General features: G+C 44.6%; 3 protein-coding genes across 3 annotated transcripts in view; 1 reads left to right on the top strand and 2 right to left on the bottom strand.

Annotated features, from left to right (window-relative positions):
• Window positions 1-24: 24 nt before the first annotated feature.
• On the bottom strand, window positions 25-1,921 carry LOC112255067 (pre-miRNA 5'-monophosphate methyltransferase). Its single transcript, XM_024428121.2, has 2 exons — window positions 1,217-1,921; window positions 25-1,023 (listed from the first exon to the last, which is right to left on the bottom strand). Exons 1-2 carry the CDS (start codon window positions 1,421-1,423, stop codon window positions 430-432), a joined length of 801 nt encoding a protein of 266 aa, XP_024283889.1. The 5' UTR covers window positions 1,424-1,921; the 3' UTR covers window positions 25-429.
• A 12-nt stretch (window positions 1,922-1,933) lies between these two features.
• On the top strand, window positions 1,934-2,458 carry LOC112246306 (cytochrome c oxidase assembly protein COX14 homolog). The gene has a single exon (XM_024414600.2). It carries the CDS (start codon window positions 1,934-1,936, stop codon window positions 2,111-2,113), a length of 180 nt encoding a protein of 59 aa, XP_024270368.1. The 3' UTR covers window positions 2,114-2,458.
• The window catches only part of cers5 (ceramide synthase 5), a 29,606-nt gene continuing 11,823 nt past the window's right edge, over window positions 2,450-20,232 (bottom strand). Inside the window, exons 3-11 of the mRNA XM_042324852.1 lie at window positions 18,059-18,189; window positions 16,490-16,547; window positions 16,340-16,390; window positions 16,075-16,167; window positions 10,053-10,181; window positions 9,681-9,787; window positions 5,851-6,007; window positions 3,270-3,448; window positions 2,450-2,975 (exon numbers count right to left, since the gene is read on the bottom strand). Coding sequence (XP_042180786.1) covers window positions 2,957-2,975; window positions 3,270-3,448; window positions 5,851-6,007; window positions 9,681-9,787; window positions 10,053-10,181; window positions 16,075-16,167; window positions 16,340-16,390; window positions 16,490-16,547; window positions 18,059-18,189 — 924 coding nt within the window. The 3' untranslated portion in view covers window positions 2,450-2,956. The remainder of the gene's footprint in view (window positions 2,976-3,269; window positions 3,449-5,850; window positions 6,008-9,680; window positions 9,788-10,052; window positions 10,182-16,074; window positions 16,168-16,339; window positions 16,391-16,489; window positions 16,548-18,058; window positions 18,190-20,232) is intronic.

Raw genomic sequence — 20,232 nt, 5'->3', positions numbered from 1 at the left:
TTGAAGAGATATGATGCTTTGGAGTAGTAAATTCATGGGCTTTATTCATTCTTATTTTTAAACATCCCCAAAAATAAAATATTAAATTCATTTCTCATACACACACACAGTTCATTCATAATTGTTTGCCAAAACATATACACTATTAAGAAGAAAATCGAGGAAGGTAAGTTAAATGCATAGCTGAAAGCATAGACTAGGTATGGTGGTAATACAAGTAGTAACAGAGTATTATTGCCTCCTAGTGTTCAATCAACATACGGGTCCTTCACTGCAATTAAAGATCAGAATCTGGAGTTCCTTCACTGCACATACATATTTCCTTAGGACCTTGTCACTTCATTGTCAAGGAAGACAATTTTCAAATGTTTTCAGTTTACTCCTTCAAGACAATCATCATAACATACACTACAAGTCCAGTCATTTTATCTACTGGGATAAATGTAGGTCAACCGTCTCTCTTCTCCTAAAGAGGAGCAGTCTACGATCCCAGCTGGTACTACCGAAACACTGCATCAGTGCCATCCCACAGTGTTTCTCTAAGTGTTCCCTGGCTTGTTCTGCCACATCTCCTCTGATCTTTAACTCCTTGAAGTGGTCAAAGTCAGACCGCCCTAGCTTCCTCAGCCTCCGGGCAGCCGAACGGTAGCACTTCCAGGGCTGGGCCTCCAGGAGGAGATGTTGGCTGACGGAGGCCAGCCGGGAGAGGAGCCCCAGCAGGGCAGCGTCTCCGTGGTTCAGGTGGACCCACATGGTAACAGCCAGGCACAGGGAGAGGTGGAAGCGGAAGCCGCCATGTTGTCTCAGGTAGTCCTGTAGCTGGGTCTGGCTAGCAGCATCCTCAGTGATGTCTAAGGGAATGAAAGAGATGCTCTGGGGGAAAGGGTTGGTCTGTTGGGCCCGGAGGATCAGGGTTTCGTCCAGGTCGAAGCCGAGGAATTGGAGATCAGTGTCGGGTGGTGTTGTAGAGTCTTCAGACAAGACTCTCTGTTGAAGGTGTCTGTACAATGCCACTGTCAGGTCCTGTAATATATTACACATGGATAGATGAGAAAATACTTCATTAGTGACAGACATCTAACTCAAAATATTCAAAGACCGATGATGAAACTCGGTAATTGTTGTCTTAATGTGTGTGGGTGGTGGATCAGTTTGTAAAGGATAGCTAACATGATTAAATCTCTTTCTGTGGCTAACTTAGCCAGCTTTAGCTTACCCCTGAATTGCAACCGACATCCAGCAACAAAATGGTTTCACTGCTATCCTTGCCATACCCCAAATCCTGAATAAGTGTGGTCGGAATGAGGCTTAGACGGTTCTCTGGTGGGTTGAATGTGTAATAGTTTATAAAATTGCCGTACGGTGCTGCACCGGGATCATCTTTTTCATCCAGAACTTCACTCTCTGCTCCACATGTGGCCATCGTTGTTCCCACGTGTGCAGCATCAAAATACGTCCGACCTAGGAAAAATCTACAGAACTTCTATACCGCTCCTCCCACTGCTGATTACTCAAGAACCGAACGACTTTTGACCCTCACAAGACTCCGTTGTTTTCAGTTACGGAAGTTAGCTAGCCAGGTTTGTTGACATTGAGAAGGGTATCAATAATCTGACGGTCATATTTTCCAAGGTAAGCGACAATGCAATTTACATAGCAGTAATTTGAAACTGGAAAAAAAAAACACAATTTTTATTCAATGTGTTGATAAAAGCTTGCTAACCTTGATAGCTAGCTAACATAGCTAAATTACATCAGATACCCTGAATTTGACTAACATCCGATGTTATAGTTTTTTTGTTGAAATGTTGACATTTTGTTATCTGTGAACCACATTGTTAAACACGAGTAAACAATGAGATGTATGTAGCTACCCTTAGTTGTACTACAACTTGTCGTTGCTGGATATAACTTCCTCAGGAACACCATCATCATGTTGACCACCGCAAAGCGACTCGCCGACTTCGGATACCGGGGGTTTTCTGCCTCGATGATGCTGTTGACACTCTACGGGGGATACCTGTGCACCATGCGGGGATACCGCTACATGAACAAGCAAAAAGAGCTGCAGGTAGCGGCAGAAAACCAAGACGTGGAGGTCCTCAAGCCATAGAGGACTGGAACTGAATAGTTTGTCCACAAAATCATGGACATTTCTGTTCCTCCCATGGGACTTTTATGTGATATACTATTTGGGTGTGGAAGTTTTGTGTGCCCAGATGAGTAAAGGAGAATCTACTCTTCATTTACTGTCAAGTTCATAATTTGTCTGCTAAAAGGAGAAGGAGCAGAGGACTGGAGTTGACTGAAAAATGGGTTGACTCCATCCAGTTTAAACTAAATGTCAAATCAGTCTCTTATCATAACTTGCTCAGATCATACTGAATCATAGTTTGTGTGGTGGGATCTTCAAGGTTATGTACCAACTGTTAATATGAATAAAAACATCTTACACAAATAAACATCTATTTTTGTCTCTGTACTCAACACTCACATATTAGCCCTAATACACACCACATCTATGGATGATCTCCACTGAAGAGGATTCTGTTGACTTCTTCACATTTAAATTCATATGCATTTTTTTTTATACCAAAGACATTTAAAAAAACGTTAAACATTCAATAAACATTGGTCTCATATTAATAAGACAAAGAGTGAACAGAACTGACCAGAAACAAAGTAACTGAACAATTACTTCTTAAAATACACAGTAGTAACTCAAGTCCACCGGACCAATAAAACGGACAGAAGAGAATCTCAGGCAAACTGCAGCATCACATTAAACAAATGGAATTACAAGCAAACATTCTATGTTCATAAGGTACCGCAAATATCTACAGACCCATTCACTTGACATCAGGGAATGCACTTTTTTTTCTCTCTCTTCATTTCATCAGTTTTGATTCTATGGGTCACAGTAGTGTGTCTATTCATCCATCGTATGCTGTCATAGTCATCGATCATTGTTAGTTCTGAAGAAGAAATTTGAATTAAGAGTTAGAAGAATGAAGAAACTTAAGTTAAACCGTCCAGGGAACTGGATGAGGCTGGAGAAGATGTAATCTAGGATAGGACGAACTAGTAGTGGAAAGGCCGCACAGATATGCCTAATTCTTACTATAGGGCCGACCCCAACAGTACTGGCTCTGATATTGTCCTTTCCAGCACAGTTCCGACAAATAGTGGATGTGCAGTGTAACCAGGCCAGACATATTTGACCTGGCTCGGCCCTATAGTGTGAATCAGACGGCAGGCTCCTCTATCACCTGCTGCTGGTGCGTATCTGTGGCCAGCTTTTAGTGGTGACGGCGTAGCCGTTGGTGCCATTGGTGTCGTTCTCTGCCTTAGGAGAGAAAGCCATTTTAACCCCCCTGTCATTGGTTCTGTTGGTGTCAGCCTCCTCCTCCGAGCTGCTCTCCACGTCACTGCGGTCATCCTTAGACACCTGACAGACAGAGAAATACAAGGTTACAATTCAAAGTGAACGACGTGCTTGACATCCTGGAAACATGGTTGAATGAATAATGCACCTTATTTTAATAGGTAAATTACACATAAATTAATAACATGATCTCTTCATATGTAACCTATTGCAGGTCAAAAAGTCACAAAGATGACAACCACATTGTTTGGGGGGGAAAAGTAAATGAAGGCATAAATAGAATACTTACTGCAGAGAGCAGAGAAATATATATAGTCATCAGATAGACAGGGCAAGCAAGGAAAAGAGCAGTGGAGGAGGAAGACTCAGCCGAGAAAGACAGATGGAAAGATAGGAGGATCTCTCTCACCCCAGAGAGAAAATAAAAGAGCAATCTCTGCAGAGAGAACAAGATAAAGAAAAGGTATGAACAGATAAAAAACTGTTTTTATTACATAGTTCTTCCATAGCCTCCAACATGCAACAGGTGTTATTATTTACTCACTATAGCCTGAGCTGAAGTCTGACATGAACTTCCACTCCTGAGTTTCTCAAGTCTGGGCCTGTATTCACAACAGTCTCAAAGTCTGGGCCTGTATGCACAATAGTCTCAAAGCCTGGGCCTGTATTCACAACAGTCTCAAAGCCTGGGCCTGTATGCACAACAGTCTCAAAGCCTGGGCCTGTATTCACAACAGTCTCAAAGTCTGGGCCTGTATGCACAACAGTCTCAAAGGCTGGGCCTGTATTCACAACAGTCTCAAAGGCTGGGCCTGTATTCACAACAGTCTCAAAGGCTGGGCCTGTATTCACAACAGTCTCAACGCCTGGGCCTGTATTCACAACAGTCTCAAAGGCTGGGCCTGTATTCACAACAGTATCAACGTCTGGGCCTCTATTCACAACAGTCTCAAAGCCTGGGCCTGTATTCACAACAGTCTCAAAGTCTGGGCCTGTAATCACAACAGTCTCCCAGTAACATTGCTGATATAGCATGAGCTGTGTCTTTTAGATCATAATGAATACGATTATATGAACAGGAAGGACCTGATCCTAGATCAGCACTTCTAATCTGAGACGCTGTCCTCATACAGGCTCTGAACTCCCACTCACCTGTCTATATCTAACCTGTACCACACCTACATCCAACTCACCTGTCTATATCTAACCTGTACCAGTCCTACATCCCACTCACCTGTCTACATCTAACCTGTCTATATCTAACCTGTATCAGTCCTACATACCACTCACCTGTCTACATCTAACCTGTACCAGTCCTACATCCAACTCACCTGTCTATATCTAACCTGTACCAGTCCTACATCCCACTCACCTGTCTACATCTAACCTGTCTATATCTAACCTGTATCTAACCTGTACCAGTCCTACATCCCTCTCACCTGTCTACATCTAACCTGTACCAGTCCTACATCCCACTCACTGTCTGTCTACATCATCCCAACCTGTACCAGTCCTACATCCCACTCACCTGTCTATATCTAACCTGTCCTACATACCAGTCCTACATCCAACTCACCTGTCTATCTAATCTAACCTGTATCAGTCCTACATCCCATCCCACATCTAACCTGTACCAGTCCTACATCTACATCTAACCTGTACCAGTCCTACATCCCACTCACCTGTCTATATCTAACCTGTACCAGTCCTACATCCCACTCACCTGTCTATATCTAACCTGTACCAGTCCTACATCCCACTCACCTGTCTATATCTAACCTGTACCAGTCCTACATCCCACTCACCTGTCTATATCTAACCTGTACCAGTCCTACATCCCACTCACCTGTCTACATCTAACCTGTCTATATCTAACCTGTATCAGTCCTACATCCCACTCACCTGTCTACATCTAACCTGTACCAGTCCTACATCCCACTCACCTGTCTATATCTAACCTGTACCAGTCCTACATCCCACTCACCTGTCTACATCTAACCTGTCTATATCTAACCTGTATCAGTCCTACATCCCACTCACCTGTCTACATCTAACCTGTACCAGTCCTACATCCCACTCACCTGTCTATATCTAACCTGTACCAGTCCTACATCCCACTCACCTGTCTACATCTAACCTGTACCAGTCCTACATCCCACTCACCTGTCTACATCTAACTCACCTGTACCAGTCCTACATCCCACTCACCTGTCTTGTCTAACTTGTACCATCATAACCTGTCTACATCTAACCAGTCCTACATCCCACTCACCTGTCTCATCTAACTGTCCTCATCCCATACCTGTCTAATCTAACCTGTACCAGTCCTACATCCCACTCACCTGTCTATATCTAACCTGTACCAGTCCTACATCCCACTCACCTGTCTATATCTAACCTGTACCAGTCCTACATCCCACTCACCTGTCTATATCTAACCTGTACCAGTCCTACATCCCACTCACCTTTCCTCGAACCAAGGCTTTGTAGGCGATCCCGGCTATGAGGTAGGACCAGATGACGTGCAGCACCTGTAGCACCAGCAGTAGGGAGTTGAAGAGCCACCAGGAAGGGTATGGACCAATGATCTCCCAGCTCTCAAACAACGTTGTGTTCAGGATCCTGGAACATAGGAAGTATCACACCATGAATTAAGATGTGCACAGAATGATGTACACACACACACACACACACACACACACACACACACGGAACGCAACCAGACAGCCATACTTAATCCATCCCCTACGAATGACACACATACATGTTTTTGGAGAGGTGCACTGGCATACTGGCCAGCTCACTTCCTGACAGATTATATCCGTTTGACCTGGGATTCGAACTGGCAACCCTTCAGTTGTTGGCTCGCCTCTCTAACCGCTAGGCTTCCTGCCTACTTTATCTGCTTGGATAACATAAAAAACAGAAATACCTTATTTACACAAGTATTCAGACCCTTTGCTACGAGACTCCAAATTGAACTCGGGTGCATCCTGTTTCCATTGATCATCCTTGAGATGTTTCTACAACTTGATTGGAGTCGACCTGTGGTAAATTCAAATGATTGGACATGATTTGGAAAGGCACACAGCGGTATATATTAGGTCCCACAGATGACAGTGCATGTCAGAGCAAAAACCAAGCTATGAGGTAGAATGAATTGTCCATAGAGCTCAGAGACAGGATTGTGTCGAGGCACAGATCTGTGGAAGGGTTCCAAAACATTTCTGCAGCATTGAAGATCCCTAAGAAAACAGTGGTCTCCATCATTGTTAAATGGAAGAAGTTTGGAACCACCAAGACTCTTCCTAGAGCTGGCCGCCCAGCCAAACTGAGCATTTAGAGGAGAAGGGCCTTGGTCAGGAAGGTGACCAAGAATACGATGGTCACTCTGACAGAGCTTCAGAGTTCCTCTGTAGAGATGGGATAACCTTTCAGAAGGACAACCATGTCTGCAGCACTCCACCAATCAGACCTTTATGGTAGAGTGGCCAGATGGAAGCCACTCCTCAGTAAAAGGCACATGACAGCCCGCTTAGAGTTTGCCAAAAGGCAGCTAGACTCTCAGGCCATGAAAAATAAGATTCTCTGGTCTGATGAAACCAATATTGAACTATTTGGCCTGAATGCCAAGCGTCACATCTGGAGGAAACCTGGCACCATCCCTACGGTGAAGCATGGTGGTGGCAGCATCATGCTGTGGGGATGTTTTTCAGCAGCAGGGACTGGGAGTCTAGTCAGGATCGATGGAAAGATGAACAGAGCAAAGTACAGAGAGATCCTTGATGAAAACCTGCTCCAGAGCACTCAGGACCTCAGAATGGGGCAAAGGTTCACCCACCAACAGGACAACAACCCTAAGCACACAGCCAAGACAAGTCTCTGAATGTCCTTGAGTGGCCCAAACAGAGCCCGGACTTCAACCCGATCGAACATCTCTGGAGAGATTTGAAAATATCTGTGCAGTGACGCCCTCCATTAAACCTGACAGAGCTTGAGAGGATCTGCAGAGAATAATGGGAGGAACTCCCCAAACAAGCATTTCGCTACACTTGCAATAACATCTGCTAACCATGTGTATGTGACCATTAAAATTTGATTTGAAATACATGTGTGCCAAGCTTGTAGCATCATACCCAAGAAGACTTGAGGCTGTAATCACTGCCAAATGTGCTTCAACAAAGTACTGAGTACTGAATCCATTCTAGAATAAGGGTGTAACGTAACTAAAAGTCAAGAGGTCTGAATACTCTTCCCGAATGCACTATAGTTCTGCTGAATGTTATTTAACCTTTAGTTAACCAGGAAGTCCCATTAACCAGGAAGTTTCCCAAGGGAGACCTGGCAGACAGACAGAGGCTAACCATAGAAGGCTGTGCTGCACTAACCATAGAGGGTAGATGATAACCATAGAGGGAAGATGGATAACCATAGAGGGAAGATGGGTAACCATAGAGGGTAGATGGGTAACCATAGAGGGTAGATGGGTAACCATAGAGGGTAGATGGGTAACCATAGAGGGTAGATGGGTAACCATAGAGGGAAGATGGATAACCATAGAGGGTAGATGGATAACCATAGAGGGTAGATGGGTAACCATAGAGGGTAGATGGATAACCATAGAGGGTAGATGGATAACCATAGAGGGTAGATGGGTAACCATAGAGGGTAGATGGATAACCATAGAGGGTAGATGGGTAACCATAGAGGGTAGATGGGTAACCATAGAGGGTAGATGGATAACCATAGAGGGTAGATGGGTAACCATAGAGGGTAGATGGATAACCATAGAGGGTAGATGGGTAACCATAGAGGGTAGATGGATAACCATAACCATAGAGGGTAGATGGGTAACCATAGAGGGTAGATGGGTAACCATAGAGGGTAGATGGGTAACCATAGAGGGTAGATGGATAACCATAGAGGGTAGATGGGTAACCATAGAGGGTAGATGGGTAACCATAGAGGGTAGATGGGTAACCATAGAGGGTAGATGGGTAACCATAGAGGGTAGATGGGTAACCATAGAGGGTAGATGGGTAACCATAGAGGGTAGATGGGTAACCATAGAGGGTAGATGGGTAACCATAGAGGGTAGATGGGTAACCATAGAGGGTAGATGGATAACCATAACCATAGAGGGTAGATGGGTAACCATAACCATAGAGGGTAGATGGGTAACCATAGAGGGTAGATGGGTAACCATAACCATAGAGGGTAGGTGGGTAACCATAGAGGGTAGATGGGTAACCATAGAGGGTAGATGGATAACCATAGAGGGTCACTGACAGTAGAGGGTAGATGACAACCATAGAGGGTCGATGTCAACCATAGAGGTTCACTAACCGTAGAGGGTAGATGACAACCAGAGGTTCACTAACCATAGAGGGTAGATGTGTAACCATAGAGGGTAGATGACAACCATAGAGTTTCACTAACCGTAGAGGGTAGATGACAACCATAGAGGGTAGATGTCAACCATAGAGGTTCACTAACCGTAGAGGGTAGATGACAACCAGAGGTTCACTAACCATAGAGGGTAGATGACAACCATAGAGTTTCACTAACTGAGGAGGGTAGATGACAACCATGGAGTTTCACTAACTGAGGAGGGTAGATGACAACCATGGAGTTTCACTAACCGTAGAGGGTAGATGACAACCAGAGGTTCACTAACCGTAGAGGGTAGATGTCAACCATAGAGGGTAGATGTCAACCATAGAGGTTCACTAACCGTAGAGGGTAGATGACAACCAGAGGTTCACTAACCATAGAGGGTAGATGACAACCATAGAGTTTCACTAACTGAGGAGGGTAGATGACAACCATGGAGTTTCACTAACTGAGGAGGGTAGATGACAACCATGGAGTTTCACTAACTGAAGAGGGTAGATGACAACCATGGAGTTTCACTAACCGTAGAGGGTAGATGTCAACCATAGAGGGTAGATGTCAACCATAGAGGTTCACTAACCGTAGAGGGTAGATGACAACCAGAGGTTCACTAACCATAGAGGGTAGATAACAACCATAGAGTTTCACTAACTGAGGAGGGTAGATGACAACCATGGAGTTTCACTAACTGAAGAGGGTAGATGACAACCATGGAGTTTCACTAACCGTAGAGGGTAGATGACAACCAGAGGTTCACTAACCGTAGAGGGTAGATGACAACCAGAGGTTCACTAACCGTAGAGGGTAGATGACAACCAGAGGTTCACTAACCATAGAGGGTAGATGACAACCAGAGGTTCACTAACCATAGAGGGTATATGACAACCAGAGGTTCACTAACCGTAGAGGGTAGATGACGAGCCGTGTGATGAAGAAGACTACTGCAAACAGAACAAACAGGAAGTCACACAAGCGCTGGTACTTGGCGTAGTTGGCCAGCTTGGCTGCCTGAAAAAGAGGAGTAGAAAAAGCTTGATATAATTGAATGTACCTACTAGTTTCTGTGTCTGACTGAATGTTCCATGTCACACCAGAAGTTCCTTCTTCATGAGAAATAAGACATTCCAGTATCCACACTAGCATATCACTGAAAATGCATGGCCAACTCATTCTAAGTAGTATGCTAGTTTGTAAATGTGGACACTGGAACTGAGCCTGTGTGTGTGTGTGTGTGTGTGTGTGTGTGTGTGTGTGTCCGTCCATACCCACTGACCTCCAGTATGAAGTCTGATGCATCGTGGACACACATCACCAGGCTCCCGACACGTAGCATGTTGTTAGCGTAGGAGAAACTGATCAGGCTCACTGTTGCTAGGTGATGGATGAACATGATGGGAAAGTCCTGCAATTCAACAAGGAACCAGGAGGAGGTTACCACAGCAACTGGGTCATAACGAACCAGGAGGAGGTTACCACAGCAACTGGGTCATAACGAACCAGGAGGAGGTTACCACAGCAACTGGGTCCTAACGAACCAGGAGGAGGTTACCACATCAACTAGGTCATAACGAACCAGGAGGAGGTTACCACAGCAACTGGGTCATAACAACCAGGAGGAGGTTACCACAGCAACTGGGTCATAACGAACCAGGAGGAGTTTACCACAGCAACTGGGTCATAACAAACCAGGAGGAGGTTACCACATCAACTAGGTCAGCAACCAGGAGGAGGTTACCACAGCAACTGGGTCATAACAAACCAGGAGGAGGTTACCACAGCAACTGGGTCATAACGAACCAGGAGGAGGTTACCACAGCAACTGGGTCATAACGAACCAGGAGGAGTTTACCACAGCAACTGGGTCATAACGAACCAGGAGGAGGTTACCACAGCAACTGGGTCATAACGAACCAGGAGGAGGTTACCACATCAACTGGGTCATAACGAACCAGGAGGAGGTTACCACAGCAACTGGGTCATAACGAACCAGGAGGAGGTTACCACAGCAACGGGGTCATAACGAACCAGGAGGAGGTTACCAAAGTAACTGGGTCATAACGAACCAGGAGGAGGTTGTCACAGCAACTGGGTCATAACGAACCAGGAGGAGGTTGTCACAGCAACTGGGTCATAACGAACCAGGGGGAGGTGGTCACAGCAACGGGGTCATAACAAACCCGGAGAAGGTTGTCACAGCAACTGGGTCATAATGAACCAGGAGGAGGTTGTCACAGCAACGGGGTCTTTACATAAATGTTACAGGGAAATTCTGGAATACTGTTAGATATTGGATGCAGATGCACATTTATATGTTGCGTTAAAACGGCATAAATAATCTATAGGAGATCCCTATAATAACTGGTAAATAGTCTGACTTCCTAGTTTACCTCTTATGAACCTTGATTTCTGGTTCTCACAATCTATCAGAAAATCAATAACTGAAGGAAAATGATACTTGGAAGTGTGGCAACTCGAGACTACTCTCCTTTCAATGTGTGCAAGTGTTTGTGCCTTTGTATGGAAAACTAGGAGTTGTGTACTTTCACATGACCTCCTCTTCTACAGTAAGACATGACCTACTCTTCTACAGTAACAGTAAGACATGACCTACTCTTCTACAGTAAGACATGACCTACTCTTCTACAGTAAGACATGACCTACTCTTCTACAGTAAGACATGATCTACTCTTCTACAGTAACAGTAAGACATGACCTACTCTTCTACAGTAAGACATGACCTACTCTTCTACAGTAAGACATGACCTACTCTTCTACAGTAAGACATGATCTACTCTTCTACAGTAACAGTAAGACATGATCTACTCTTCTACAGTAACAGTAAGACATGATCTACTCTTCTACAGTAACAGTAAGACATGATCTACTCTTCTACAGTAACAGTAAGACATGATCTACTCTTCTACAGTAACAGTAAGACATGATCTACTATTCTACAGTAACAGTAAGACATGATCTACTATTCTACAGTAACAGTAAGACATGATCTACTCTTCTACAGTAACAGTAAGACATGATCTACACAGTAACAGTAAGACATGATCTACTCTTCTACAGTAACAGTAAGACATGATCTACTCTTCTACAGTAACAGTAAGACATGATCTACTCTTCTACAGTAACAGTAAGACATGATCTACTCTTCTACAGTAACAGTAAGACATGATCTACTCTTCTACAGTAACAGTAAGACATGATCTACTCTTCTACAGTAACAGTAAGACATGATCTACTATTCTACAGTAACAGTAAGACATGATCTACTCTTCTACAGTAACAGTAAGACATGACTCTGTCACACTGAGGACATGTCCAGTGACAGCTACAATGACCAGACAAACTGACAGCTACAATGACTAAAACACTCCCTCCACGTCCTGATGATGATGAAGCATTTACAGTATCCTACCAGTCTACATATTTGACTTATCTGGCACTTCCTGGTTAAACTGCTCCCTTCCTGAGCACATCAAATACAAATAATGACTTGAGATAATTCAATAAGTCTGAGAAACAGAAAGAGACTGGTTCTAGAACTCCTTCCTGATTCTTCTGTACTTCAGCATACCAAAAACAGGGCCTACAATCACCTTCCACTACTATTCACAAGACAGCAAAGTGCTTTGAAAAAAATCTTAGTCTTACAGTATCTTTGTAAAGTATTCATAGCCCTTACAGTCGTATTCTAAAATGGATAAAAAACAATAATCCTCAGCAATCTACACGCAATACCCTATAATGACAAAGCGTAAACAGTTTTTAATTTATTTTACATTTTTGCATATTTATATTAAAAATAAATACATCTGAAATACCTTATTTACATAAGTATTCAGACCCTTTGCTAAGAGACTCGAAATTGAGCTCAGGTGCATCCTGTTTCCATTGATCATCCTTGAGATGTTTCTACAACTTGGAGTCCACCTGTGGTAAATTCTATTGATTGGATATGATTTGGAAAGGCACACACCTGTCTATATAACGCCCCACATTGACAGTGCATGTCAGAGCAAAAACCAAGCCATGAGGTTGAAGGTATTGTCCATAGCATTCCGAGACAGGATTGTGTCGAGGCACAGATCTGGGGAAGGGTCAAAAAAAAAAATGTCAGCAGCATTGAAGGTCCCCAAGAACCCAGTTGCCTCCATCATTCTTAAATGGAAGAAGTTTGGAACCACCAAGACTCTCTTTAGAGCTGGCTGCCTGGCCAAACTGAGCAATTAGGGGAGAAGGGCCTTGGTCAGGGAGGTGACCAAGAACCAGATGATGACTCTGATAGAGCTCTTCAGTTCCTCTGTGGAGATGGGAGAACCTTCCAGAAGGACAACTCTACCATAAAGCAATCAGGCCTTTATGATAGAGTGGCCAGACGGAAGCCATTTTTCAGTAAAAGGCACATGGTTGTTGGCTTGGAGTTTGCCAAAAGGCACCTAAAGACTCTCAGACATTGAGAAACAAAATTCTCTGGTGTCAGGAAAACCTGGCACCATCCCTACGGTGAAGCATGGTAGTGGCAGCATCATGCTGTGGGGATGTTTTCCACCATCCCTACGGTGAAGCATGGTAGTGGCAGCATCATGCTGTGGGGATGTTTTCCACCATCCCTACGGTGAAGCATGGTAGTGCAGCATCATGCTGTGGGGATGTTTTCCACCATCCCTACGGTGAAGCATGGTAGTGGCAGCATCATGCTGTGGGGATGTTTTTCAGCAGCAGGGACTGGGAGAATTGTCAGGATTGAGGCAAAGATGAACGGAGCAAAGTACAGAGAGATTCTTGATGAAAACCTGCTCCAGAGAGCTCAGCACCTCAGACTGGGACGAAGGTTTATTTTTTTGTATTTCACCTTTATTTAACCAGGTAGGCAAGTTGAGAACAAGTTCTCATTTACAATTCCGACCTGGCCAAGATAAAGCAAAGCAGTTCGACACATACAACGACACAGAGTTACACATGGAGTAAAACAAACATACAGTCAATAATACAGTATAAACAAGTCTATATACGATGTGAGCAAATGAGGTGAGATAATGGAGGTAAAGGCAAAAAAAAGGCCATGGTGGCAAAGTAAATACAATATAGCAAGTAAAACACTGGAATGGTAGATTTGCAGAGGAAGAATGTGCAAAGTAGAAATAAAAATAATGGGGTGCAAAGGAGCAAAATAAATAAATAAATAAAATAAATACAGTAGGGAAAGAGGTAGTTGTTTGGGCTAAATTCTAGGTGGGCTATGTACAGGTGCAGTAATCTGTGAGCTGCTCTGACAGTTGGTGCTTAATGCTAGTGAGGGAGATAAGTGTTTCCAGTTTCAGAGATTTTTGTAGTTCGTTCCAGTCATTGGCAGCAGAGAACTGGAAGGAGAGGTGGCCAAAGAAATAATTGGTTTTGGGGGTGACCAGAGAGATATACCTGCTGGAGCGCGTGCTACAGGTGGGTGATGCTATGGTAACTAGCGAGCTGAGATAAGGGGGAACTTTACCTAGCAGGGTCTTGTAGATGACATGGAGCCAGTGGGTTTGGCGACGAGTATGAAGCGAGGGCCAGCCAACGAGAGCGCACAGGTCGCAATGGTGGGTAGTATATGGGGCTATGGTGACTAAATGGATTGCACTGTGATAGACTGCATCCAATTTGTTGAGTAGGGTATTGGAGGCTATTTTGTAAATGACATCGCCGAAGTCGAGGATTGGTAGGATGGTCAGTTTTACAAGGGTATGTTTGGCAGCATGAGTGAAGGATGCTTTGTTGCGAAATGGGAAGCCAATTCTAGATTTAACTTTGGATTGGAGATGTTTGATGTGGGTCTGGAAGGAGAGTTTACAGTCTAACCAGCCACCTAGGTATTTGTAGTTGTCCACGTATTCTGTCAGAGCCGTCCAGAGTAGTGATGTTGGACAGGCGGGCAGGTGCAGGCAGCGATCGGTTGAAGAGCATGCATTTAGTTTTACTTGTATTTAAGAGCATTTGGAGGCCATGGAAGGAGAATTGTATGGCATTGAAGCTCGTCTAGAGGGTTGTTAACACAGTGTCCAAAGAAGGGCCAGAAGTATACAGAATGTTCATACAGAAGGTTCACCTTCCAACAGGACAAAGAGCCTAAGCACACAGCCAAGACAACGCAGGAGTGGCTTCGGGACAAGTCTCTGAATGTCCTTGAGTGGCACAGCCAGAGCCCGGACCTGAACCAGATCGAACATCTCTCATGAAACCTGAAAATAGCTGTGCAGCAACGCTCCCCATCCAACCTGGCAGAGCTTGAGAGGATCTGCAGAGAAGAATGGGAGAAACTCCCCAAAAACAGGAGTGCCAAGCTTGTAACGTCATACCCAAGAAGACTCAAGGCTGTAATCACTGCCAAAGGGGCTTCAACAAAGTACTGAGTAAAGGGTCTGAATACTTATGTAAATGTAATATTTCATTTTTATTTTTTATAAATTAGCAAACATTTCTAATAACCTGTTTTTGCTTTGTCATTATGGGGTACTGTGATGTCATTATGGGGTATTGTGATGTCATTATGGGGTATTCTGTGTAGATTGAAGAGGGGGAAAAAAATATTTAATCTATTTTAGAATAAGGTGGTATCATAACATTTTGAAAAAGTCAAGGGGCCTGAATACTTCCCGAATGTACTGTAATCTTAATCTCAGTCTTACAAACTCCAACATAGCTTTAGCCTTATCCAACCCCGGCCAGATTTTCTTGACCACATGGAATCCATGATGGAATTTGAATAATTCTATTAAGGACCGGGACATTCTATCCTAATATCACATAACTATAAATCCTGTCCCCTGTGCTGGAACTAGGCATTTAGAGGTTGAAACTAACAGCATTTCTGAGCAGAACCCATGCAACCTTTCATAATGGGGCGGCAGGGTAGCCTAGTGGTTAGAGCGTTAGACTAGTAACCGGAAGGTTCCAAGTTCAAACCCCCAAGCTGACAAGGTACAAATCTGTCGTTCTGCCCCTGAACAGACAGTTAATCCACTGTTCCCAGGCCGTCATTGAAAATAAGAATTTGTTCTTAACTGACTTGCCTGGTTAAATAAAAATACAAATAAAAAACCTTTCATAATGAGTCATACTAAACTGCTCTAATCCAGTGGAATCAAGGACATCACTACACCTGACCTGTATTTCACAACAGAAAGAAATATCTCAGCATACCTAGTAGTTTGTTTTTACATCTAGAGGCCAGTCTTTCTCCCCTTTCAAGTAGCGCTGTGTGTGTACGTTCCCATCAAACAGACAGCATCTGTTGCCCGTCTCACCTTGCGTTTGATGTCAGTAAACTGAGAGAACATGAGGGACCAGTAGAAGCCCAGCTCAGTCACATAGTAGTGGTACAGGCCTGGGGTCAGGACCTGTTAGATACCAACAGGGACCAAGACAGACAGGGTTTTTGTTAATACGGATAAAGACATTATTGAACGTGTATACCATACTGTTGTCTTCTTGTACCCTCCTGGGTTTACTAGGAAGTACTCTATCATTCCAAAATACTTCCAACCAAATAAAGAGGCTGTATAACATCACCTGGTAGGGGTAGTTGTACCAGCAGTGGTGTGTATCCCACATCCATGGGCACTGTACAACACAGACAAACACAGTCAGTCTCAATTCAGTAAACCACTGTTACATCAATAGGAAAAATGTCAATATATACACAATCACCACAAATCTCACCTGCCATAGAAAACGAATGCCATAGGTAAATATGCACAGATAAAATGTAGACCTCCACCTGTGAATACATGACAGGGCTGGGGTCAGACAGAACAATAGACTGTAAACTCCACCTGTGAATACATGACAGGGCTGGGGTCAGACAGAACAATAGACTGTAAACTCCAGCTGTAATACATGACAGGGCTGGGGTCAGACAGAACAATAGACTGTAAACTCCAGCTGTAATACATGACAGGGCTGGGGTCAGACAGAACAATAGACTGTAAACTCCAGCTGTAATACATGACAGGGCTGGGGTCAGACAGAACAATAGACAGTAAACTAATACATGTCTCTGTCTCTGACCTTGCTGGGGTCAGACAGAACTATAAACTATAGACAGTAAACTAATACATGTCTCTGACCTTGCTGCACTTCATAATTACACACATCCTGATGAATCATGTATTGTAGTCAGTGGCAGAACAAAGCCAGTAGTAATGGCAGTAGTCAGATTCATTTACAAATTAGACCGCCACACACACACACACACACACACACACACACACACACACACACACACACACACACACACACACACACACACACACACACACACACACACACACACCAATGTGTGCACAATCCCACAGAGGTCAAGGGCAAACTCATTAGTCAATAAGAGCCATAGATCAAGACTAGATGTTATAGCCTATGATATAACCTACATGTTCTGTACCTGGTTTGATAACCTATATGTCCTGTACTGGGTTTGATAACCTATATGTCCTGTACTGGGTTTGATAACCTACATGTTCTGTACTGGGTTTGATAACCTACATGTACTGGGTTTAATAACCTACATGTCCTGTACTGGGTTTAATAACCTACATGTCCTGTACTGGGTTTGATAACCTATATGTCCTGTACTGGGTTTGATAACCTATATGTCTTGTACTGGGTTTGATAACCTATATGTCCTGTACTGGGTTTGATAACCTATATGTCCTGTACTGGGTTTAATAACCTACATGTCCTGTACTGGGTTTGATAACCTATATGTCCTGTACTGGGTTTGATAACCTATATGTCTTGTACTGGGTTTGATAACCTATATGTCCTGTACTGGGTTTGATAACCTATATGTCCTGTACTGGGTTTGATAACCTACATGTCCTGTACTGGGTTTGATAACCTACATGTCCTGTACTGGGTTTGATAACCTACATGTCCTGTACTGGGTTTGATAACCTACATGTACTGGGTTTAATAACATACATGTCCTGTACTGGGTTTGATAACCTACATGTCCTGTACTGGGGTTGATAACCTACATGCTCTGGGATTGATAACCTACATATTCTGGGTTTGATAACCTACATGCTCTGGGATTGATAACCTACATATTCTGGGTTTGATAACCTACATGCTCTGGGTTTGATAACCTACATGTTCTGGGTTTGATAACCTACATGTTCTGGGTTTGATAACCTACATGTTCTGGGTTTGATAACCTACATATTCTGGGTTTGATAACCTACATGTTCTGGGTTTGATAACCTACATGTTCTGGGTTTGATAACCTACATGCTCTCACAGAACTTGGTGAGTACGCTGGGTTTGTCCTGGTTGCGTCTGTGTCTGAACCATTGCTGAACCTTCCTCACATCCCAGTCCAGCTGCTTAGATAACCCATCCAGATGTCGCCAGTCTGGGCACTGTGGGAGTGAGAGAGAGACAAGGGGGAGGGAGAGAGAGACAAAGGGGAGTGAGAGAGAGACAATGGGGAGGGAGAGAGAGAGACAAGGGGAGGGAGAGAAAGAGACAAGGGGGAGGGAGAGAAAGAGACAAGGGGGAGGGAGAGAGAGAGACAAGGGGAGGGAGAGAGAGAGACAAGGGGAGGGAGAGAGAGAGACAAGGGGGAGTGAGAGAGAGACAAGGGGAGTGAGAGAGAGACAAGGGGAGTGAGAGAGAGACAAGGGGGAGTGAGAGAGAGACAAGGGGAGTGAGAGAGAGAGACAAGGGGGAGTGAGAGAGAGAGACAAGGGGGAGTGAGAGAGAGAGACAAGGGGGAGTGAGAGAGAGACAAGGGGAGTGAGAGAGAGAGACAAGGGGGAGTGAGAGAGAGAGACAAGGGGGAGTGAGAGAGAGAGACAAGGGGAGTGAGAGAGAGACAAGGGGAGTGAGAGAGAGACAAGGGGGAGTGAGAGAGAGACAAGGGGGAGGGAGAGAGAGAGACAAGGGGGAGGGAGAGAAAGAGACAAGGGGAGGGAGAGAGAGACAAGGGGGAGGGAGAGAGACAAGGGGGGGGGGGAGAGAGACAAGGGGGAGGGAGAGAGAGAGACAAGGGGAGGGAGAGAGAGAGAGACAAGGGGGAGGGAGAGAGAGAGACAATGGGAGTGAGAGAGACAATGGGAGTGAGAGAGAGACAAGGGGAGTGAGAGAGAGACAAGGGGGAGGGAGAGAGAGACAAGGGGAGTGAGAGAGAGACAAGGGGGAGGGAGAGAGAGAGACAAGGGGAGGGAGAGAGAGACAAGGGGGAGGGAGAGAGAGACAAGGGGGAGTGAGAGAGACAAGGGGGGGGGAGAGAGAGACAAGGGGGAGAGAGAGAGACAAGGGGGAGTGAGAGAGAGAGACAAGGGGGAGTGAGAGAGAGAGACAAGGGGAGGGAGAGAGAGACAAGGTGGAGGGAGAGAGAGAGACAAGGGGGGAGGGAGAGAGAGACAAGGGGGAGGGAGAGAGAGACAAGGGGAGGGAGAGAGAGAGACAAGGGGAGGGAGAGAGAGAGACAATGGGAGTGAGAGAGACAATGGGAGTAAGAGAGAGACAAGGGGGAGGGAGAGAGAGACAAGGGGAGTGAGAGAGAGACAAGGGGAGGGAGAGAGAGAGACAAGGGGGAGGGAGAGAGAGACAAGGGGGAGGGAGAGAGAGACAAGGGGGAGGGAGAGAGACAAGGGGAGGGAGGAGACAAGGGGGAGGGAGAGAGAGACAAGGGGGAGGGAGAGAGAGACAAGGGGGAGGGAGAGAGAGACAATGGGGCATAGAGAGGGAGAAAGAGGGAGAGAGAGATAGGAGAAAGTATGACTAACAAGGGAAACTCAACACATAAATTTGCTTTAAAACAAAGGCATTCCTGGCCCACCAACACAATACAAGACAATACATCAGATGACAGGCCTAGGTCATAAGAGTATGATTTATGAGGGAGAATAGGAGGAAGGAGGAAGAGACGGATTCAGAGAGTGAGGCGGTTGAGATTTGGACAGGTGGGAGGGTGGGGGCATTAGGAGACTGACAGCACTTATTGTTCTTCAAGAGGAAATTATTTTCAGAACTCACAACTTAGAGACAAGAGAATGACATGTCATCTAGGATTTTAAAAAATGTGGGTAATTTTCACCAAATTCCTATGTTTTCCATTAAATAATTCCCACCTTGGAATTTAGGGAAAGTTACTGGAATTTTGCAACTTAGACACGAGAGAGAGATGAAAGTAAGAGGAGCAGGAAGAAGAAACAAATGAAGAACTAAGGCATGTGAGACCAGTATAGTTTAGTATTGTGTAAGACCGCTGCATGGATGTGTGACAAGAGACATTAGGAGACAAAGGACAGCTGACAGACAAACAGTTCAATATTTTCCTTGTATCTAGTGTGGGTGGGTGTGTGGTGTGTGAGGGTAGCGTTCCTTTGTGATGTGTGTGTGTGGAAGCGAGCTCACATGTGAAATAGATGTAAACACTGTAAAAACCTCATCTAATA

The sequence above is a fragment of the Oncorhynchus tshawytscha genome, linkage group LG07, assembly GCF_018296145.1.
Source record: "Oncorhynchus tshawytscha isolate Ot180627B linkage group LG07, Otsh_v2.0, whole genome shotgun sequence".
NCBI lineage: Eukaryota > Metazoa > Chordata > Actinopteri > Salmoniformes > Salmonidae > Oncorhynchus > Oncorhynchus tshawytscha.
The sequence above is the reverse complement of the archived record's forward strand: the minus strand, read 5'-3'. Positions and strand labels throughout refer to the sequence as shown.